Here is a 23,381-nt window from a genome sequence, read left to right on the forward strand (position 1 = left end):
CTTGCGGTGTGGGGATGGCTACCTTGAATGAAACCTCATTGTATCACATTCTCGCATCATCCCACTTGTTGGGCATACGGGTGATGTTGTGTATTCCGATGTTGAGGACATACCGATGACATGACACTGCTACCTCCACCTGATGTTGATGACCAGCAGCACTTGTAGATAATCGTTGTTATTATGGATAACCTCATGGGTTGGATAAACACAGATAGTGAGGTCTTTACCAAATTATTACGGGCAGCACACATAGTTCGTGGGAAACCTATTTAGCTATTTGATTTTACGGTTGTATTATTTGTATATTTTGTTATCAGACTATTTAGCATCATACATTTTATTACATAATATTTTGTCGATTACATGTTTCGTAGATGAACATAACTTAAGACATTACAATTAGCAATAACAAAACATGAGACCTAGACACTACCAAATGATTCTGGACGTTTCGGCGTCTTAATCAAGTCGTCACAGTTCTTGAAATCTTCGCACCAAACTCGGTCGGCCCCTTAGTTAGCCTACGGCAAAATGATCTCCATATAATCATCAAATCTTCATCGGTCTTCAATTCAATAAGGTTGTATTTTACCCTTCCATCAATATCAATCCAATCTTCACAAAACTCAATCTTTCTCACCTTTATGTTATCGATATCGGACAACAATTCATTCAACTTGGATGGATGTCAAGGCGGCGAGAGATGCGGTGCCATCCGAAAGTCGGAACTCTACAAAAGACATTTTGAGATGTTTTTCTCAACAACAGATGACCCCTATTTATATAACTTTGAATTTATTATGGACCCACATAAAACAGTTGGTGCAATCACATATGTATAAAACTATCGGCAAAATCCTAACAATTGAAAATTCTATAAAATTGCACTACCGAAAAGTTCAAATTTGTTGAAATTTCCGGTATAACATGGTATTTTTTGAAAATACCGATAATATTTCAAACGTACCAAAAATATTTAAAAATCTTGATATTAGTTCATATCGAAAATTATGAATACACTATCAAAAAATTTATTTTTATCAGAAATTTTGAATTATATACCGGAAATTTCGTACATACATTTTGAATGCAATTTTGAACAGGAATACTTATAGAATTATCAAATTAAGTGGGGTGTGAGATATAAAAGGGGGTGACAGATTAATTCTGACGTTGGAACAATGCATTATCAGATTTATTATACTTGTCGTTTGTTGTTGTAACAAACGTTTAAAGAGAAGCACGATGATACCATTATCATTGTCTACATATAAAAGCAAAAAAGTAAAACTAGGAGATTTAAATATAATAATAATATCCTGATTCCTCACAAATAATGCATGGCTGAATAAAATGAAAGATTTCTTGCACTCATAAACAATGATTAGTTAATAATAACGATCTCAATCCAACTGGATCCGAGTTAGAAAAAGTGAGGTGCAAGTAACAATATGGAAACAGCTTAGAAGGTAAGAAAGCTTTGGGTTTGAAAATAGAAACAACGAGTTTTCAACGAGTGGAGTGCACGCATCTAAATAAAAAAACCACCACGTTTGACAACAAATCATACATACGCAAATAAATACAAAAACATTATAATATAGTATTCAATTTCAAAGAACCAAGAACCTATTGCTAATTACTTTTCTGATTATCACTTCAACCAATCTCAAAATCAAGCAAAGAAAATTAATTCAACAAGGTGAACTTTGTTTATCATAAATTGTATTAGCTTTGATTTTTATTTTAATTACAACTGGTGATGTAGTTTTTAGTTTAATTCGGTTTGATTTGATGTTTTAGAAAGCAGGTTTGTAATATGGGAAATACAGAATCAATGTCTGAACCTCAACATGAATTTTACTATCAACACCCTCCTGCTAATTATGATGGAAGTTCTGTGAGTAATAGCGTTCATCAACCTTCTTCTTATGCTGGAAGTTTGGATAATGATCAACCCTCTTCTTATACTGGAAGTTCAGGGAATACTATTACTAACCATCATCAACCGTCTTCATATGCTGCTGCTACGAGTTCGACGAATACTTACGATCGTCGGAACAAGCAACCCACATATATAGCTGACAATTTCAGCTCATTGGAACAGGTTTTTACTGCTAGTTTTGATTATTGATTAAATTTAGAAAGGATAATCAGTAGTTAGACTTCAATGATCATAGAAATTGCATGCTTATTATAGAAGGTTTATGTTATTATCAGGTTGTTTCTGCTTTAAGAGAAGCTGGTTTGGAATCGTCGAATTTAATACTTGGTATTGATTTGACCAAAAGCAATGAGTGGACAGGTTATTCCTTTTCTAAACTTGAAATTATTGTACATTCATGTGTAAATATGTTTATAGAAAATTCTCACTATTGATGATTATAGGTAAGTATGCGTTTCACCGGAAGAGTCTTCATCATATCGGAAGCACGCCTAATCCGTATGAGCAAGCAATATCGATAATTGGGCATACACTGTCTACTTTTGATGAAGATAATTTGATACCGTGTTTTGGGTTTGGTGATGGTGAGTATATGTTTCTAACTTTGTTAGAATGTTGTGTTTTCTGTTTTGTTGATTTCAGTGCATTTCGTTTTGTAGCTTCTACGCACGAGAAGAATGTGTTCAGTTTTTATCCCGGGAATAAAGTATGTCATGGTTTTGAGGAAGTACTTGCGCGCTATAGACAGATTGCTCCACTCTTGAAACTGTCAGGTTTGTTTTGCAACATTTTCTATCAAATTTACGAGAAGTATATATCAGTCACATAATGCACTCGTTTTATGGTATAGGGCCAACATCATTTGCCCCTGTAATTGATGCGGCAATTGACATTGTGGAAAGTAACAACGGTCAATATCATGTTCTTGTCATTATTGCTGATGGCCAGGTTATAACTACTTTTTTTTCTGCACTATTTTCATGACATGCTTTCTTTGTTTCTTTTACTGCATTTCTCTTCTTTTTTTGAAATTTCTTTATTTTTCATTAGGTTTCTAGAAATCCTGGCACACCGCATGGAAAGTTTAGTCCACAAGAACAAGCAACGATTAGTTCCATAATTGCTGCAAGGTGAATTAACTTTTCTGTAGTCTTTTGCTGTTGTTTGTGGTATCTATCTTTTATGTCAAGCTATTGTGATTTTCAGTCATTATCCTCTCTCCATTATTTTGGTTGGAGTTGGAGATGGTCCATGGGACGAAATGAAGCACTTTGATGATAACATTACTGGACGCTTATTTGACAACTTTCAGGTACTTAATAGCATTTGAACATTCAATATCATGAGTATATGGTAGCTTTTACTTTTGATAGTAAGAAATTAGAAGGTCGGGACCTCGAATAAATGACAAAATGACATTTTATCAGCTAATTTGAACTGTTCTGTGAAGTTGTTCTCATGGTTGAGACTTGAGACAGACAATCTATAAAGCTCTACCTTATAAAAATCTAAAATGACTTACAATTGTGTTTATCCAGTGTCTAGTTCATGGGTAGATTAAGGAGAATCATATGCTGCAACAGATTCAGCATTCCGTATTTTCCTTCTGTTGAAATTGATTACTAATCAACTGTTATCCATTTCCATTCCTTTAGTTTGTAAACTTCACAAAGATCATGTCTGAGAACACAGAAGCATCCAAGAAGGAAACAGCATTTGCACTTGCAGCCCTTATGGAGATTCCATTTCAGTACCGGGCAGCTCAAAATATACAACTTTCCAAGTAAGCTCTAGATTTCAAGTACATGGATTCTATTTTACTACATTCAAGCATAACTGAGTGTAAAATCCTCTTCATACTGTAGCGAACATGTTCGTCATCAACATAAAAGACCTCTCCCTCCACCGAAGGAAGTAATAGATCATGATAATGCATTCATAGCGACTCCACGCGTGACAAATTTCGATCTGGTTGAACCAGCAGCTCCAGCCAGTGCAGAACCGGTATGTTTTCTTGCTACTCCATGTATCTTTCTGTTGCCATAATAACCAAGCTATGAGATTAACATGTTTCTCTTATTGAAGGTATGTCCCATTTGCTTAACCAATCCGAAGGACATGGCTTTTGGATGCGGTCATACTGTAAGTCTGTTTATATATTAGTCTGAATAGTATACCTTGTCATATGTCTGGAATTCCATACAATAGTAAAATAATTGCATTATATTAAGCACAATTCTTTTGAAAAATCTATTTAACAAAACGGCTGAAAACAGATTCTATTTTCACCCGCCAAGTGTTTATTTGTTTTTATATTTTGTGTAGACTTGCAAGGAGTGTGGAGCCACATTATCTTCGTGCCCTATGTGCAGGCAACAAATTACAACTCGCTTGAGATTATACACTTAAGTCAAACTTCTTGCTAATTTATTCTATTACAGTATATGACATTGATGGTTATAGTAGTAAATAGTACCATTATTTCTTTACAGTTCAGCCTAGCAATGAGATGTATAGAAATGTTGAGTGTAAATGTAATGCTAGATTATTTTTGTACCCAAAAATATATATGTTGATTATTTTTAGTGTATAGAATAAATCTAACCCAAAAAAAGCCTCTAATGTTGCTATACATTGACATTCTGAAATTTACCTCAAATTTGAGATCCATCAGTCATGTACTTATACATTTAACGTGTTAATTAACTTACATTTGTTGTCAATTGTGGATAGTAAAAATAGTAGAAATTTTAATATGCAATTAGCTTATTTGACAACATTTTGTACTATCGATAGACTATCACAACAGTAGCAGTGTTCAAAAGTCTTTTACAAACATTGAAACATGTTAAAGTCGTGGACTTAAATGGTCAAAAAATACTACAATTGAAAAGTGTTTAGGAAGAATCCATTTTACATGTGCTTCGCCAACCATTTTTTTCCTTGTAACAGCTGGTCAATCTTTGCGCCATATTGTGGGTGAGGCAGTTGACTATATGCTTACACATTAATATTAAACTCATTGGAGGCGTGATACACAACCTACAAAGACTGTGAATGTTGACTAATGGTTTTCACCATTAAGGGTCTGTTTGGTAAAAATAACGGTTGACTAATAAGCTAGCTGATAGTTTATAGCTTATGACTGATGGCTGATGACTTATAGCTTATAGCGGATGGTTGAGACTGATAGCTTATAAGCTAATTGAAGTGTTTGGTAAAATTTGCGGTTCAATTAATTTATAAATGTAAAATGACATAAAAGATATTTAATATATATTCAACTTATTTTAAATTAAAATAAATTATAAGGGTTAAAAATGGATTTTAATTAAAATAATAAGGATAAAAAAGGAAGAAAAAATGATAAGCTATAAGACATAAGCTAAAACGCTATTTGAAATGGCATCTGGAAAATAAGCTATAAGCTAGTAAAATAAGCTATAAGCTCGTGATGAAAAGACTGTTACCAAACGAGTCTAAATTATCATATGAGCTTATAAGACATAAGACATAAGTTATAAGCTCGAAAACATGGCTTACCAAACAGAGCCTAAATATGATCTTTGTTATACATTACAAAGGGATTTGTGCAAGAATGACAAGAATTAACACGAGCAGAACATCTCAAGCAAATAAATAATTATACATTTGGTCTTTTGGACGAATACATGGGCCAACTGGATATTAAATCAAATCAGTAGATATAACTCATTCTTTGATTTAGTTTCATGATAAATAGTACAAAGAAGCATTTCTCATTAAATATATTTAAATATATAGTTACTATATGCAACAGATTAAGATTACAAATTACAATTTTTTTAAAGATTGCAAACAAAATTCTCAACTTTGGAGCAATCTTACTAGTGTCCTAAGTTCGAAAAATCCTAAATTTACAACACCACACCTCTTCTTTAATGGCTTCTCTTAATATCCACCATGCAAAAACTTCAGCCATCTGCAACATGAAGGGGATACGAAAACAGTCACACATGCAGGTCCCAGGACTCCACCTCCAAATATGTTCTGTCAGTTCTCATAACTCTGCGAAATAAATATGCCTACAAGTGTAACACTGGTGTCAACCCCAGATAACCAGACTTCGCACATATTTACATATACTGCCTGTTATGGCATACAATGCACAAGTATTGTAGATACAACTGTTATGACAGTACAGCAAATGAACTGTTTTGTAGAATTAGAGTCAAAAAGATGCCCAGATCTTATGTGGCTTGATGGATGTTGGATAGTTTATATTTCGTTCAACAAGCAATTAACAAATAATACACTGAGAAAATCTTTTAATTCATTATTAAACCGGTTCATAGTTACGAAGTATATAAAAGAAAGGTCGACTCCATATTGTCCCGAGCATAAGCTCAAAGCAGCAGCAACCTCCTGTTTTTTTCCCAAGTATTGAGCTCCAAAATATTGTGACGACCCCATTAACATATAGCTCAAGTCCTCTCAACATATACAACGAAAAAATATTTAAGAAATATTGACTCAATTATTAAATAACATCTCCCTAATGGTACAGCAATAAAAGATTAGAAAATACATGCATTTGAAACCTTCAACCCTATTATACTTTAGAAAAGAAATTTGAATACACTATTCAAATTCAAATAGTCTTAAAAACATAAATCTCTACTGAATGCCTATTAAAGAAAATGAATGCTTAAAAGTTGTCACAAAATGACATACACATATTGGACACAAATTTAGAGGGTAAACATGGGGACCCTTCATTCTTTTAAATAAGAGTTGTAATTTAAAAGATGTAGTTAGTAGCCTACTGATAATAATTCGGGCCAATGTTCATCACGTCAATTTTTGTCTTTATAAATCAATCACCATAGAATATGCAAGAAAAATGTTATTTACTCTACAGGAGAAAAAAACCTAAACCCTAGATTGGTTAGCCCTATTTCCATCAGCTTACATGCTGATCTGAAGGTACGGGATCTAAAATAGAGCAAAACTTAACCCCTTTTCTTTTGAGATTTGAGAAAGATAAAGGGGCCTTATTAGTGTATTGACTAGCTTGTTGTGAAGATAAAGAGAGAAGCGTTGAGAGCCAAATAACCGACCTAGAAAAGCCTTAGAAGTTAGAAGTTCCATCTGTCCAATTGCAACCTTGCTTCAGCCATATCTTTCTGTGCCTTCTTGCGTCGATAAAAAATTGGACAATCCCGACTACAAAACAGTCATGAAGCATAAATCAGTGATGACAATGAGTAACTACAAATAAATTTAAAGCTCTTCGGCAAAACTCAGTGGGTAAATAGAAATAATGGCACTACAACTACTTGACAAATATTACATGAATAGTAAACAACTCAAGGGAGAAGGAGAAAAAAAAAACGCCTTTACTCAAGGACATGATTAATTGACATTAAGAAATGGCGGCTCTTAAAACAAAACAATTCAGAAACTCAAGCCACCTAAGTATCCCTTAACATAAGTTTCACCGAAATACAAACCCAATGAAAATACCTTGTGCAGAGAACATCCTGATGAAGTGAACCTTGGCACTCTTGACACTGTGTCCACAACCTCCCAAAAAGTTTCTCAAGATCCGACACTGCAGCCATGCACTCACACCATCACTTATTTTGTCCAATAAAAAACAGCTAGTACCATTTGAAATTAAACAGAGGGAGCTTAGTAGAAGCTACCTTGAGCTACAGTTTTACAGTACAGTTCAGCTTCCCTTCCTTTGCAATGTGAGCAGAGAGTGTGGTCTCCATTACTGATTCAAATATAACAGAAAAAATTATTATTATTATTAGGCCTTTGAATAACTGTCATAAGCATCAATACAAAAATGAACCAAAAGATTAAATGTGTGCTTGGGTGAGCACTTGCAAACTTGATTTTGTAATATTGGGAAACACCCGAGTCCATCATTGGCTAGAGATAATAAGGCATAAACAGAGCTTACAAAACCAATGCAGTTCTTACCTAACAACTCAATTTTGTGGAATAAATTTAGGCCCAAAATCTAAGTTTAAACAAAACCCTATCCTAAATCCGTTCGCCTGCCACTTGTATCATCCATGCATTAGGCCCAATATTCTTGGGCATGAGGGTTATTAGGAAATATCTAAATCCCACATTGCCTAGGCCTAGATAGATCATATAAAACCTAAGAAATATTTACCTTACAAATCAGTTTTGATAGGTTGAATTAGACTTAGAAACTGAGATGTAAACTTAACTTTATTAGAAGTTTTAAGTGAATAAATTTTAAAATAGTAAAGTTGTTTAGCTAGTTATGATTTTGATGAGTAAGTACAAAAGGTATAAATTTCAAATTATTTTGTAAAAAAATTATTAGATGCGTAAAAAGGTAAAAAAATATCAATGTTGAATGAAAAGCAACCAGGAAAATCCACCACAAAAGAAACAAACGCCTGCTTCTGCTTAAACTCTAATTTGAAGAGAAAATCAAAGTTCTAAAAGCTTTACCAAATATTGTGTTAGTTTTTCAAACCAACACTTAGACTCAAACTCTTATTTGCGTAATCCAAAGGTGTTTTTAAACGTGCTAAAACAATCATAAAAAGCAAGACCTAAGTATTATCAGGTATACTACTGGTGCAAATTATAACTGAGTGTTCAAAGTGCAAAGTTATTCATCTCAGTTACTAGACAAAAATTGATTAATACATATCATCCTAAGAATCTTGTTTTCATTTGAAAACTTAAGATGCAAGATCAAGAAGAGAATTTAAGATCTCATAATAACACAGATTAATAGCACCTCAATATACATTGTAACCAATGAAAAAATTATGATGTGAATAAATAGTAAATCTCTCTATTTTCTATTTTTCTTTATTATAACCAAAAGAAGTAACCCATAGAAAGGGAAGGCATAAAATAAAATCAACCAGGAAAATCTTAGTGTGTCAATACAATATGGAGACTGAAGGAAAAAGAATACCTAAGTAAAGCTTTGCAACCAATGCAAGTAGACTGTTTCTTGGCAAATTTCATTATACCGCTGTTTGACGGAGTAGATTTAAAAATAGATCTTGTATGGCTTCCATGGAGAAGTTCCTTGCTGGCATTCTTTAGAATTGGCTCAAAAATTCTTAGAATTGGCTGCAACATGAATGAATCCAGTAAAGAATAATAGACATGGGAGAAATCATAAACATTAATAAAACCAACCTTGCTAATTTGATTGTCAAGGTAGTACTGACGATCTATTGGTATGTTGTTCTCTAGCACATAGATAGGATCCTCTGATTTCTCATAAGCCTGATTTACTCGCACAGGTTAGTCCCGGGAAAATCTCAATGCTTGCAAAACTTGCCAACGGATAAAAGGACATAGGGGGTATTTTGATATTACCTTGGCACCTTTGGCAGCTTCAATAATAACATAAGGTACTCTGTCTCCAACATTTGGAGCAGTAGCAGCATCTCGCTGTCCATTATAAAATCCAATTGAATACATTAATGGCCAAGAAAGAGAAACGTGACACTCAATACTGAGAAAAGTCCCGCACAGAATAAAGATAGGGCCTGAAATAAGTTTATAAAGAGTAGTGGCCCTAACCTTACAAGCCGGTTTTGTAAGGATGAGTTAGGCCTAATATAAAAACCTAATATAGTATCACGGCCTAATGATCTGATTCGCCCGCCATTTAAATCCATGCACCAAGCCCAATAGTGTTGGGCATGAGGGGGTTGTATTGGGAAAAAATCTAAATCCCATATAGAAAAGAGAGAAGGCCCCAGATTAGTTTATAAGAAGTGGCCTTCATCACCTCACAGGCTAGTTTTGTAAGGATATTTGTTTCACCCGCCATTTAAATCTACACACCAAGCCCAACAGTGTTGGGTGTGAGGAGGTTGTATTGGGAAAAACCTAAATCCCGCATAGAAAAGAGAGAAGGCCCGAAATTAGTTTATAAAGAGTGGCACTCATCACCTTACAGGCTAGTTTTGTAAGGATGAATTAGGCCCAATATAAAAGACTAATATTCAATAAGCCTACAACAATAAATACAACTCTATAGCACAAAAGAAAATTGCATAGCTCCACAAATGACTTAACTAATAGGAAAGTCATCTTACAGTCTGAGAAATGGTTTTATCATTAAAACCAGTAAGTTGTTTTTGGCACATATGAGCCTATGATCATCTGGTGGATAATATTATTTTTCTCTTGTTAAATGAGTCTCATCTTTACACAAATAAATATGAAAAAAGCACAACAACCAATACATTTGAATATCACAGCCAACCTTGCGCATTCTTTCAGCGAGTTCAACATGAGCTGTCTTTACTTCATAATCATCTCCTGTCTTTGTCAAACCCTATCAAAGCAAGCATGCATGTTAATTGAAAGTCTAAAGCAGAAATATTTTAGTAAGGCATTAAAAGCAAGTATCAGAATACTCCACACGATGCAAATAGCAATATAAAGATCAATATAGGGTCTGCAGACTTCATAGTTATCTCACCTTCGTAATAACCAGAAGTGATAAATCCATACGGTTCATGAGAAGATCTGAAATTGCATTCTTGACATACTGGACTGCCCCGGGAATGTCCCTGTCAATCAGTATTTTGTGAAGGCAATCTGTTACCAAGTTTTTGACCAACAAGCAATTGTCTCTTCGGACTGTTTCAATACCTGTAAAATGCAAATGTAGTTTGTGAGGTATTTCAAAAAAAGCAACAGAAAGAGAAAGATTAAGGTTTACCTTTAGTGTCCATTTTGTCAAATTTGTCCGGTTTTGTCCAAAACAAACCAGCATATCTCTTTTTGCTAATCAGAAGATATGGATAGTAAATCTTCTCAAATTCTAGCTTGATAGGCTTCACAATTAAAGTGACACAAGAACGTAAGGAAAATCAACATGCCAAATAAATGAACCAATTAATTTCTAACACAGTTAAAATAAGAACAATGTCTAAAAAAATTGTAATTTGAACTGTTACTTTTATGAAAGTTCCGCTAATATATTCAGCAGCTTCTCTCCCCAGGTTCATAGCCTCTTCTACAGCAGAAACACCAAATTGTACCATGACTGAATCTGTGTCTCCATATATTACCTAGCAGCAAGAATAAAATCACATTGGAAGTCATATGAGAATCTGACAGTAACGTATGGCCATTTGATTGTGTTAGCGAAGCATAAAACTACACCAAGACTATTTGTTCCATTCTAAAAATACAGGGAGGGATGGACAACACTGTTTGTTCAATTATAAATTTCCCATGCCAAAATACAGCATTGTAGAACTAGAGAATCAAAATGGAAGGCATCAAAACAAGAAAAAAATCTACAAATTTGTACCTCAGCATTGTGTTCGTAGCCATTAGTTGTTGTGAATTTATCTTCCACAAGCTTTTTAGTGTGCTCGATCATTTGTCGACCTTTACAATGCAGCCAACCCGTGTATTAATAAGAACTCAATGGAGATGTAATCCAATATAAGGATAATTTTTTTTTAAAATGAAGTATCTCAAATTATTAGTTGGGAGAAATACCATAGCTTGTTACACTCGACGATATCTCTAAGCAAGGTAACTGACCAATAGTAGCCCCTGTAAACCCATATACAGAATTTGCACTAATCTGAAAAGAAGAAAAAAAAATAGGAATAGATTTCAATTGTTAACCAGTACTTTTAAATTAGTATAAACTATACAGTAGAAAGAACTAAATATCTTTCAAGAGAGAAAACCGCAAGGAGAGTAAGACTTAGACATAAATTAACACGTATACCAGTGACATCTTACCTTCAGGGCCAACTGTCTGCCATCTAGAACAGCCTTCTCAAGGGGATCCTTTGCCTCCTGTAGTGCAAGAATATTAGAGAATAAATAGTTAAAAGCTGATATAAGAATATAGAACTCAATAAATTTTGAATTAATCAAAATCTACATCTGACAATAAAACAATATAACCAGAGTATGTAATATTATCAATACCAACTTAAAGGATACCTTTAAGTCTGCTTTTGCCCTTTTACGAGCTGCTAATAGCTCTTCAAGAATTTCAGGAAGTATGCCCTAAATTTATTTTCATTAAATCAGTGCTCGACTTCATAAAAGCATTAACATCTTAATGAAATTGGCATTAGGCATAACAGTAGAGAGTGAAGTAGTTACTAGTTAGTTTAACCAGCAACATACCTTCTGTAAATTAGATTTAACAAATGTTTCACCAGATGGTGTTTTGTACACTGACTCCGGAGGGATGTTGAAATTGCGAGCATTTTCAGGGGTCACCTTAAAAAACAAGAGAAATAAAATTGTCTACCAGCTTTTGTCTAAGAACAGTTGGATTAAGCTAATGTATATAATTGTATTGATATAAGCATTCAAGCTTGACGTTGAAAGTTGAAACTACTAGTAGAGGAAGAATTACCAGTGTGCAATAACATAAATTATATGCCATCATAATAGACGGATACAAGGAAGCAAAATCTAAAGTAGCAATTGGCTTTTCATAAAATCCAGCCCTTGCCTCTAAAACCTGCAAGTTTTAAAGTTCACTGGTCACGCATTGAAAGGAAACAGTTGGACAACTAAAACATTCAAAGGGGAAATAAGGGAAAAGGTGTAGCATCATAAATTTCTCTAAAATCTATGTACATCACCATGCATAAAGATACTTCAATTTGATCATGCTTTAAATTTTTTTGTATTAAAAGAAGAAAAAGAACAATAAAGGATAACCAATATTTAAGAATATCAAAGGGCAAATGAGAATGCTTGTTGGCAGGGCTTGCAAGAACAATGCATAATATATGAACCATCTTTAACAACAGCATTAATCACTTTCAGTAGCTAAAACAATTCATATTATACTCTGCACAAACAATGGCTTTTCTGGCTAAAGTACAAGGTCTATCTGAAGTCGAAGTCAAATTTCACTAAATCAAATTTTATAACAAATCTACAGTTCTGCATCATACTGAAAAAGTGACACAGTTTTGTAATAATTTAGTTTCTCTAAACCACAGACGAAACAATTTAGTTAACTGATAATAAACCTCAGCAAATATAATTAACCTAAAAATTTAAAAGCATGTCATATGACGAGCGCAAAATATAGATAAATAAATAGTTACAACACCGAGTACCAGTTCCTCTACCAAGGCGCAAGTGCGCAGCCTAAGGCTGTCAAAACTCTCTTGACCTTCTTACATATGGTCATACACCCAACAGATGATACTCCAAGTAGAGCTTACTCGACTATTAATAGCTGGAAACTATTAGTAGAGAACTTCTCAGAGTACACCCATTTCTTACTGCAACAAATGACATCAGAACTTTCTCTCAAAAGAAAAAGGCAGAAAACAGTCATCAAATAATATGACCGTAGAATGTAGTCACTAGAAAGACCCACTGACAATATACCAGGCTATTTACTTCATATCAGATTCACAAAAAACTAACCAACTCATTAGATCAAAAGGTGATGATAATCTGCAGCGCCATCATCAAACTGTGCTCCAATTGTAATATGGAAATATAATATTTGTATTCATATCTAACCCCACCAAAAAGTTGTACATTGAGACATAAGAAATTCATGTAAACCAATTTTGGAGTCAAGATGCTTTAAGCATGAGAATTTCTAGATCTCTTCATCCATGCATCAATAGTGTATAATCTAATTTATGGAGACGGAAAATATAAGTAAGACTCCTAGAAGACCCATGCAGGCATCATATTTTCATATCACTTCAGAAAACTCCAAACATGCAAACATGCATGTGGAACATTTATAGATGAAAGGAAAACCAGTGAATAAACTCCAATTGCTCATCCAAAATAAAGAAGCTGAAAGAAAAGAATGAACTTACAGTGGCGCCTTCAAATGTTCCTTGTTCTGACCCTGCCTGCTTGGCATTAGGGATGACCAAATTCTTTTGTTTTGCCTTCCTAAGAAGTTGAGAAAGCACCTAGAAAGGAAGAATAAAAACAAACTGTTGTTACTGTGACTAATTAAACATGGCATTCATTTTCTATATTTGAGCAATCAGGATAAGGCTTACCTTTATGCTTTGGCCCCTGGAAAGTAGAAAGGAAATTGGAACTCCAGTAACTCGAGCCATTTCCACATAATTGTAAACGAACATCAATTTATCCAAAAGTCGCTGGGGGAGATATGCATCCTGCACACAGCCAAGCTAGCTGAACTTTAACTGGTAAATATGATTTGCATTGGGTTTTCCTTCATGAGTAAGATACCCATAATGGATTCACTATATTTGGTTCACAAAAATTTATAGGTAAAAGAACATGCATTTAAACTTTTTAGAGTAATATCCTAAGGACATTGTTAAGGATTTTATAAATACTGCGGCAGTGTTTCGTAAACAAGTTAGAACAGAACAAAACAAAACATGAGTTATAAAAATCATGTTTTACCTTTGATGCATATTAAAAGTATAATTCAAAAAGACAAATGATAAAAAAAGTGATATATTTGGGTTTCTCTAAAAGAAGTGGCGGAACCAAAAATAACATAAGATAACATGTGGTTCCATTTCGTTCTGTTCTGTTTTGCTCATGTGTCAAAAGGTACCTTAAAGGCTTAACTCTATTTAGCTCTTTTGCACGTATTTTTAAGATTAAATAGTATGAAAGTATGAACTAAATGCATCTAAATCCTTAATATTCAATATTCATAGTGTATTATTAGAAATAATTTCACTAAAAAAATTACCAGAGAGCGAAGAGGTTCCAAAATGGACTTCAAATTTGATTATTAGGTTTTTATATTCAACACAACTCGATATCAAAAAATCAGTTTGTAAAGTGAGTGAGGAGTGTCACTCATTATGAACTCATTTCCAGCCGTATCTCTATTCAACATGGGACTTCGGTTTGCCAATACACCCCCCTCACTCCCAAACTATTGGGTTTCATGTGTGTATACAAAAACAGGTGGCCTGAGGCTCTAATACCATAGATTTTTATATTAAACATAATTCATTCCTATAAAACTAACTTGTAAGGTGAGAGAGAAGTGCCATTTCTAATAACTCGTTTCAGACCTTATCTCTATTAAATGGGGGGCTTGGGTTCTTCCTAACAATGATGAATATATTACCATAAAAAAACATTCAATATGATTTTAACAGTAAGTTAGCTGATCTCAAAAAAAATAGGTTTCATAAAAGGTAGCAGAAATGCAGAATAAAATGACGCGGTTAAATTCTCATTTTATACAAATAAAAAAGCATATGATAGAGCTTAATTTACAACTTTAATGATAGAAGTCAAAGACCACCAAGCAACATGATAAATCCTTCTGTAACAAAAGTATCTATGCAATTGACAATGCAAACCAAAAATGTTATGCTTTATCATAGTCACATCAAGAGATGAATTGGTAAACCGGATATCTATAGGGATAACTCTTGTCACCAATCAAGAGTTCCAACTAAAATCTTAATCTTGGATAATTACTGTTAACTTCTAATTTTATTTTCATAAAGTTTACCTATCAATGAGAACTTGCTGAAGAAAAGATTAAAAAAAAAAAATGCTGAACAATAAACATTTAAACAAAAAGCAATGTAGCAATGAAAAACAGCCGAAAACAGAAAGGAATTAGAGTATGAACCTTCAAGCAATAAACTGCAAGGCGCCTTCGTGTTTCTGCATTTCCATTCTGAAGATCAGATATAATTGAATGATGAACATCTTCCTTCTGCAGTAGAAGAGAGTGCGGTGACTGTTAATAATTGTCGTTCATTTTAACTTTTGAGAATAAAAACAAGATTTCATTAAAAGCTGTTTGGATAACATTGGTCATAAGAACAGGCCCCAAACACAAATTTAAAAACAGCGCATAACAGAAACAATCTAAATCAATTTTCCCAAGTTACAACACATTTGTAAATTTATCACTATAGTATGAGGCAAGCCCTTGAATCAAGTCATGAAGTTTATGAATGTAAACCTATAAATATATTTATGATTTCCCAGATGCATTTGAATCAAAAGAATAAAGGAAAAAATATGGTTGCTTGAAATAATGTCAAAAGTGTGACGGTACCTGCTCAGAAAGGAAATGTGCCGACACAGAATTCAAAGAATAAGAACTTAATTTGTAGTCTCTTTGCATAACCTGCAAATAAAAAAAATAACAAATTAACTTATTCAGCAATAGATCTTGATCGTTCAATTACATGATAATCAAAACAAAAAATTTTGACAGAACCTGGAACAAATCAAACTGAACTCTCCCTTCTATGGAGATTTCTTTACTTTCCCTGGTCCCGTACTGCCTACAATACCATCAAGAACACTGAGGTCGATAGTCGAAATGATTGACAAACCAAAATCCAAAAAGATAAACTGAGTAACTCCAAAATTCAAAGGAAATGTTAAGGGTGTATACTATAATGATGTACTCAATTTAGGAACTGAATCCCTATTTGGATGGTTGATGAGGATGCAACCTACCTACCCACCATAATACCATAAAGTCAACTACTGCAAAAATAACAGGAAGATGTATCGGGTGATTATATCCATTTACCTTGATGAAAAAGTTGTATCTTTTACTCGAACTCTACTGTTCCTGATACGGCCTAGAATTGGAAATTCAGCTATTTTTAGGGCAGCGGCTCTCTGAAATAAAGAAAGAAAAAAACTGCATCATATTAACAAAGTAATCATAACCAAATGCAAAATTTTATTTATTTATTATTTATAAAACATAACCTGTCAAATATTAATTCTAAGAGTACTGTTTAATATAAAGTTAAATCAACACCTCAATAAGATACGGCAAGTCAAATTTGCAGATGTTATATCCAATAATAATATCAGGGTCTACTTCACGGATGAAATCCTGCACATAAAAAAAAAACACTCCATCATATTATAAGAGCATAATAGATAAAAGAAAGACGGTTCACTCAACAGTTGCATGATATCAAATAAACTCGTGATCTAATGTTCGAGATAAAGATGATGATGTTTCATACCAATAACCATTAATCAAGTTAAAAGCACTGCAAACCATCATCATATATCGGGAAACAGGTAGGATGTCAGAAATGTGATTATCATATATTATTGACTAGTTTGTTCAAGGGTGGCAAGTCAAATTTCCAGGTGTTATTAACATTCTAATTCAAGATAACTAGTAACATAGTGTACACACGGGCAAAAAAAATGTACCCTCCAAGCTAGCAGGACTTCTTCTTCTTTATCAAATGACATCACATCAACACCAACAATAGGGGAACATGAATTAAGAGTCATCACGTTACGAATTAATGGCTGGTCTTCTCCTTGTAAAGTTACCAGATTCGCAATCTGTAAGAAAATGAGATTTTTCAGCTCAAAAACAATAATAGCGATCAATGATCAAGGATAGCCAGATATGAAAAGATAGAGTGATGGACCTGGATCACAGGATCTTGGGTAGGTTCGGGGAAATGTCCTTTGCGACCAGCACATTCAATGTCAAAACTCAAAATTCGAAACGGAGCCATCTTTGAATATTCCCCTTCTGGAGCATGACTAGTCAAGTCGGAATACCTAAGACATTGTTAAGGGGATAAAAGAAAAATCTAAAAGTTTGACATTTCAATAAATCTCTTAAACAAAGAATTCTGATTTTGCCGTGAGAAAAAGGATACAAGCAATCAAACTCTAACTGGCAGTATGACAAGCTTTTTGTTGCCTTCTTATATTTTCCAGCAGGAATTTCAATCCAATTTCCGCCAACTATGCTGCAATCAATCATGAAACGAAGAGCAAAAAGTACATTGCTTTCATAAGTCATGAAGCTTTTCATGCCAAGACCATCAAGCTGAATACCTCTATCAAGAATACCTGCCATGTTTTCAAATTTTAGCAAGAAAAACTTAAAGCATGAACAAAATGCAGTTGAGAAATACAACTGTCAAAACAAAACTCTAACATTGGGATCACTTGGGAGATGCAAAAATCTCAAACTTAACACAACACAGTGTGGTGCATTTCATGGTCATTCCCCAGACATAATATTGTATCAAAATACAGCAAATGAGAACTACTGATGTAGCTTAAATACTGATCGGGCAAAATGAGTTTGAATAAGATTAATAATATATTGGACTTAGAACGTCTATAATATATAAGTTTACCACGGCAGCTAGCAACCATCGTTGGGAGTGCAACAACAATTTTGAGAAAGGGATGGGATTTTATTTGCTGATAGTACATAATGCTCCTTCTTTGCACCATTTCAACACGACGAACAAATTTTCCTACATTGCTGTTTCTATTGGCTTCTCTCATCCTAGCCTAAAGCATCACAAGATGTAAATGTAAGTACAATAAGGCAAATCCAAAAGCTAAATAAAGAATTCATTTTCTTGATTAAAAACAATTACTTTCAAGTACTAAGCGGGATACCTCGAGAATTTGATGAAAATGGGAGATATCATCTGGTCCCATTCCAGGAGGGCAGCTGATGTAGAAATATGGTTCAAACCCGTGAACCTTGCAGCAAACACTATGTCCTAACAAAGAAACAAACAAAATACAAGTTTATTATAGAATTCCTGCAAAGCATTGCATAGAATATACTTTCGCACCAATTTTTCAAGTAAACACTTGAAACAAAGGTGATCTCCGGACACTTATACTGATATATGTCATGGAGGCTCAAAGTGATTTGCATTAGAAAGAAATTGCATGTGAGAAAGTAAACTAAGCCTGAAAAGTAATTATCTCGTAAGTTGGTAAATCTTAATTTGGTCGCGGAAGCGATGCAAACTGAACAGTCCATATATTAGTTGTATACTAACCTATCATGTATTGTTTACATATTTACTGACTATTAAACTTCCATTTTTTTTAGACTCTTTTGATTTGTTTGTTCTATCTATTTACTGATTATATGTTCAGTAAAATGTTTGGGCAAACTTGTTGGGTGAGTCGGGAAATGAACAAAAGCAATGTCAAATCGGGATTTATTAAAGAAAATAGTGGATGATCAAAACCCTCTCACCAGAACCAAACCGATTGGTTCTCAATCTCAATATATATCAAACATGGGTCAAAATTTTAGAAATATTTGAAAATATGTTTAACTTTGTATTCAGCCAAATTACATAAGCACTGGAAATAACCTAAAAGAGAGAATGAAAAGCTTTTGAAGCAAGCAATGTTTATTTTGCCAAATCATTACAAGATCAGGCAAAAATATTAGGTGTTGGACTTAATTGCAGTCCGCCCCTAGTCGCCTTAATTGCAGCACTTTGGCTTGCCTCATTGCAGCCCCCAACACCTTCATTGTGTTGCTTTTAAGGGGTGGATTTAGTCCCACATTGCTTAGAGATATGGTTTGTGTTGTGTTTATAAGTGGGGGCAATTCTCACCCTACAAACCGGTTTAAGTTGGTTTTGTAGGGATGAGTTAGGCCCTGACCAAATTCTGAGATTAGGGATACCACAAGGTCCACAACCCAACACTAGATGGTAAACCTTCCCATTCAGTTCCAAAAGTTTAGAAGACATTAGCTAATTACACTACATTTAGCTCCAAGAACTTAGAAACCATAACTTATGACATCTACATTTAATTTCATTGGATTTCTTCATGTTGATTTGTTGAATAAGCTTCTTTTCTAGATATACATGTTTTGTTGAATATTTTGGCACTCCGCTACCTCTAATATTCTTTATTACTTTACCTCTAACGTTCTTTATTACATTCAGATTTTGTCATTAAAACAATTGTAGCAAAAAGAACAGTAGTGTTTTGCTCGAATGTGAGAGTTGTAAGCTATCAAGAGTTATGGCTAGCTATCAAGTGTTAAACGTTCAGTTCATTAGAACCCAAGACATGACAAAAATAATAGAATAAACAAAGATTGTGGAAAATCCTTCCGAAGGCTTTTCATATTCTCTTAAGACCAGGGATAAATTTGTGTTATACTTTATGATGGATAACTTTTTCTGTTTCCTTTGAGCCTACAAAGAAAACTACACTCAAAAATATTAGTTTTGTTGGAAACATATGATGCCTTTTCCCTACCAAACCAAAAATGCTCAAATGTTGAACTACACTCAGAAATGCTCAAATGTTGAACTACACTGATCAATGGTTCCCTAGTTAAGATAGACATTTAGGTTTACTTCTCTACAGTATTTTTTACTAAAATTCAACACTGTAAACAAACAAATCCTAAATTGCTGAGTTCTATTTCTGTAAGCAACTGAACATTTAGCAGTATCAAAGAAAAAAGAAACACGAACTAACCTTCCTTCGTTACTCCAAATATTCTAATAATGGCAGCAGGTCCAGACGAGTTTGGTAGCAATTCTTTGTGACTCTCTCCAATCACATAATCAATCTCTAGCTGCTGAAAAACTATTAAAATGAAGAACGTAAAAAAAATCAAATTCCAGCAAAAAAACAAATACAAACTCAAAACCCTAGCATCAATCAAAGGGGGATACTGAACAGAAATCACTGCAACAGAATCACTCACGAATGCTACAAGATTGAGAGACATAGTCCTGTGAGAGAGGAGGACGGGTCCACTTGGATAAACGAGCAGCTAGGGCTTGGCGTTGTTCCATGTCACGGAGGATTGCGGATTCTTCATCTTCGGAGATGAGGGTTTCGTCCAGGAACACGTCTTCGTCGACGAACTCATCTTCTGGTGCTAGAGCCTGTTTTGTCGGCGGTTGTTGCGACGGCGGCGCCGGACGCTTTCGTGCGTTGCTTTTGTTCATCGGAGAGTTGGGATTGGAGAAGAGAGAGAAAGTTTGAGTGTGAGAGTTTGAGTGTGAGAGGTTAATGATGATTCCCGCCACTTCTTGTCGAGTTTATAGAGCCCAAAGATTTTCCCGCTTGCGGGTCATGTGGCGTGATCTCACCTATATGGTACTCTAATCAAAACCCATCCAGAAAATTTGCTTAATGAAATATAATATGGAAAATGTTATATTGTGGTTTTAGAGCACAAATTAAGAAACTAATATTTAAAAAATAAATTATGCATTCAATTTTTAATCAAAGTATTATTTATATTAATGTAAAATTTTAATTTCAAATTTTGCAACTTGTGAATAACTAGAATATTGGGAGTTCGAACTCGTGCTCTTATAATCAGATGTCTCTACACAGTTATCAACTGAGTCTGCTTAACTAGATCCCTTTGTTTTTGTCGCTTCCACGTTGCCCCTATCAGTCAAGCCACATAATGGAGGTGCACCCAAGTATCCTAGACCGTCGTTCAAGGATATTCTCACTGAAGGTCAATGAACTGATACTGTAAAGGAGATAGTGGACCTAGTTGAAAGGGGACTTATGAAAGTCTCTCTTTAAGGAGGAAATCGATTTCTACCAATGGTCGCGATGGATGGGAAGTTTTTCCAAAAACAATACAATCCTTGGAAAGATACGTTAGTCATTAAACTTCTTGAGAAGAACGTGGGCGATTTGATGAATGTTTTGAGATCATGAACGTTGATAATGGTCTCTTTATGGTCAAGTGTGAATTGCTCGCGAACTGAGAGAAAATTATGTCAGAAGGTTCGTGGATGTTGTTTGACCACTATTTTGCAGTGGCTCCATGGACTTCAAATTTTGCATCTCCGCTCGCAAAAGTGGAGAAGACTCTAGTTTGAATTCAATTTTCAAGGCTTAACTTATTGTATTATGATGAAAGTATCTTTCTTGGTTTGGCACCAATCGTGGGTACTCATGTTAAGGTATATATTAACACCCTGAAGGAAGAAATTGGAAGGTTTGCGAGAAATTGTGTGGAGATTGATCTGACCTTGTCAGTTGTTAAAAAGGTTAATGTCAATGGCCACTGGTACAACGTGCAATATGAAGGTATCCACGTTACTTGCTCATGTTATGGTTGTTATGGACATCACACTCGTGATTGCAAGAAAACACAAGATAATCTAACGCATTGTTAGTGACTAACATTGTTAGTGACTAAGTTTGTTAGAATAAATAACTTTCATCCATTTATAAAAAGCGTAATGCAGAAAGTTGGATGCATGTTTGATAAATAACATTTATGAATAGAATTTATAAAATGCAAGTTAGATGCATTTAGAAAGTTAGATGTATTTAAAAAGTTGTATTTATTTTAGATAAATATAACTTATAAAATGCAAGTTAGATGCATTTTCGTCCATTATGTTAGATAAAAAAGCATTTATAAATAACTTTCCATCTATAATAAATAAATATAGCACTGGCTAGCTTGACGCAAGTTAGATGAATATATAGACCTGTATTGAAATTTTGAACACAAGTTGAAATTTGGTATTGAAACATATTCTAATTGTTCTAATTAATATTGAAACCTTGTGTTGATTTTTCACAAATTGTGAATATATTCTAATTATTATTGTTCTGATTTTTCACAGTTGGTATTGAAACTTTGTGTTGATCTCAATTATGGATATTAGTAGCGATAGTGAGGTTAATGCTAGGAAAGTTAGACCAACTTCACATGTACCACTATTTGCTCAATCTACTTAATTGATCTCTATGGCATTAAGATTAATCAAAAAGAGTCTTCTGAACCAACTACCAAAAAATAAAAGGTCCTTACATTTGAAGTGTGGAAACATTTTTTAAAGGTTAGAGATTGTATTTGGTAAAGAAAAATGTAAATGTAAGGGTTGTGAAAAATTCATGAGTTATGCTGCAGCGAATGGAACTTCTCATTTAACTCGTCATGTTAACAATTATAAGCTTATCCTAAAATTTCATAATGTGAGTGATATGATACTTGATGCCGAAGGAAGATTGAGAAAGAAAAAAAATCTGATCATAGGGTTAATCGTGATATCTTAACTGAAATGATAATTACACACGGTGTACCTTTTAATTTTGTTGAATATGGGGTTTTTAGGAAATATCAAAAGTTTTTCTGAATGACGATTGTACTTTTGTTACTAGAAATACTTCTTCTAGAGATGTTATGAAAACTCATGAGGAGGAGAAATGAAAGCTTAAGTCACAATTGTCTCAAATTACGGGGAGTTTGTTTGACTTCTGATTGTTGGACTGCATGCACTAATGAATGTTATAATTCTTTAACTGCTCATTATATTAATGAGAATTGGAAGTTGCAAAATAAGATTTTAGCATTTGCTCACATGACACCCTCAATACTGGGCGAGAATTAGCCTTTAAGGTGTTGGAAATGTTAAGTGATTGAGGTATATAGAAGAAAGCTTTTTCCATCACTTTGGACAGTGCCTCTGCAAATGATAGCATGCAAAAATTCTTGAAAGAACACTTAGGACTATCAAATAACTTGTTATTTAAGGGAAAGTTCTTTAATATTTGTTGTTGCGCGCACATTTTGAATCTCATTGTTCAAGATGGATTAAAGGTGGTTGGTGATGCATTGCATAAAATTAAACAAAGTGTGGCTTATGTGAAGGTAACCGAA

General features: G+C 34.0%; 2 protein-coding genes across 5 annotated transcripts; one reads left to right on the plus strand and one right to left on the minus strand.

Moving 5' to 3' along the window:
• The first annotated feature begins 1,501 nt into the window (after nt 1-1,501).
• Nucleotides 1,502-5,997, plus strand: LOC131629761 (E3 ubiquitin-protein ligase RGLG3-like). Of its 2 annotated transcripts, none has more exons than XM_058900542.1 (12): nt 1,502-1,705; nt 1,814-2,110; nt 2,224-2,308; nt 2,392-2,532; nt 2,608-2,721; nt 2,799-2,896; nt 2,999-3,078; nt 3,155-3,260; nt 3,604-3,731; nt 3,814-3,952; nt 4,034-4,090; nt 4,274-5,997. In XM_058900542.1, the coding sequence occupies exons 2-12, from the start codon at nt 1,823-1,825 to the stop codon at nt 4,355-4,357; spliced, it is 1,320 nt and encodes a 439-aa protein (XP_058756525.1). In that variant the 5' UTR covers nt 1,502-1,705; nt 1,814-1,822; the 3' UTR covers nt 4,358-5,997. The 2 variants fall into 2 exon arrangements, with proteins under 2 accessions (XP_058756525.1, XP_058756524.1); XM_058900541.1 differs by having other exon boundaries at nt 1,503-1,705; nt 1,807-2,110.
• LOC131629760 (DNA polymerase delta catalytic subunit-like) lies at nt 5,636-20,866 on the minus strand. Of its 3 annotated transcripts, none has more exons than XM_058900540.1 (31): nt 20,442-20,866; nt 20,210-20,320; nt 18,359-18,465; nt 18,088-18,247; nt 17,599-17,794; nt 17,362-17,497; nt 17,135-17,272; nt 16,725-16,802; nt 16,488-16,579; nt 16,167-16,233; nt 16,002-16,073; nt 15,567-15,653; nt 13,990-14,109; nt 13,798-13,896; nt 12,354-12,461; nt 12,119-12,214; nt 11,930-11,995; nt 11,723-11,779; nt 11,471-11,558; nt 11,277-11,356; nt 10,918-11,031; nt 10,680-10,794; nt 10,437-10,609; nt 10,218-10,289; nt 9,320-9,394; nt 9,137-9,226; nt 8,907-9,067; nt 7,636-7,709; nt 7,454-7,541; nt 7,048-7,153; nt 5,636-5,909 (listed from the first exon to the last, which is right to left on the minus strand). In XM_058900540.1, exons 1-30 carry the CDS (start codon nt 20,686-20,688, stop codon nt 7,066-7,068), a joined length of 3,255 nt encoding a protein of 1,084 aa, XP_058756523.1. In that variant the 5' UTR covers nt 20,689-20,866; the 3' UTR covers nt 5,636-5,909; nt 7,048-7,065. The 3 variants fall into 3 exon arrangements, with proteins under 3 accessions (XP_058756523.1, XP_058756522.1, XP_058756521.1); XM_058900539.1 differs by having other exon boundaries at nt 5,636-5,995; XM_058900538.1 differs by having other exon boundaries at nt 5,636-6,012.
• Nucleotides 20,867-23,381: the final 2,515 nt, after the last annotated feature.

The sequence above is a fragment of the Vicia villosa genome, unplaced genomic scaffold (assembly GCF_029867415.1).
Source record: "Vicia villosa cultivar HV-30 ecotype Madison, WI unplaced genomic scaffold, Vvil1.0 ctg.000605F_1_1, whole genome shotgun sequence".
Taxonomy (NCBI): domain Eukaryota; kingdom Viridiplantae; phylum Streptophyta; class Magnoliopsida; order Fabales; family Fabaceae; genus Vicia; species Vicia villosa.

Bases quoted from the DNA above. Each gene is read 5' to 3' on its own strand.
- LOC131629761 (XM_058900542.1), top strand. From the start codon at position 1,823: ATGGGAAATACAGAATCAATGTCTGAACCTCAACATGAATTTTACTAT. The intron at 2,111-2,223 runs GTTTTTACTGCT...TGTTATTATCAG, and splicing joins ATTTCAGCTCATTGGAACAG to GTTGTTTCTGCTTTAAGAGA. The intron at 4,091-4,273 runs GTAAGTCTGTTT...TATTTTGTGTAG, and splicing joins CTTTTGGATGCGGTCATACT to ACTTGCAAGGAGTGTGGAGC.
- LOC131629760 (XM_058900540.1), bottom strand. From the start codon at position 20,688: ATGAACAAAAGCAACGCACGAAAGCGTCCGGCGCCGCCGTCGCAACAA. The intron at 14,110-15,566 runs GTTCATACTCTA...GGCTGTGTGCAG, and splicing joins TTGCAGTTTATTGCTTGAAG to GATGCATATCTCCCCCAGCG. The intron at 13,897-13,989 runs GTAAGCCTTATC...CTTCCTTTCTAG, and splicing joins CCAGGGGCCAAAGCATAAAG to GTGCTTTCTCAACTTCTTAG.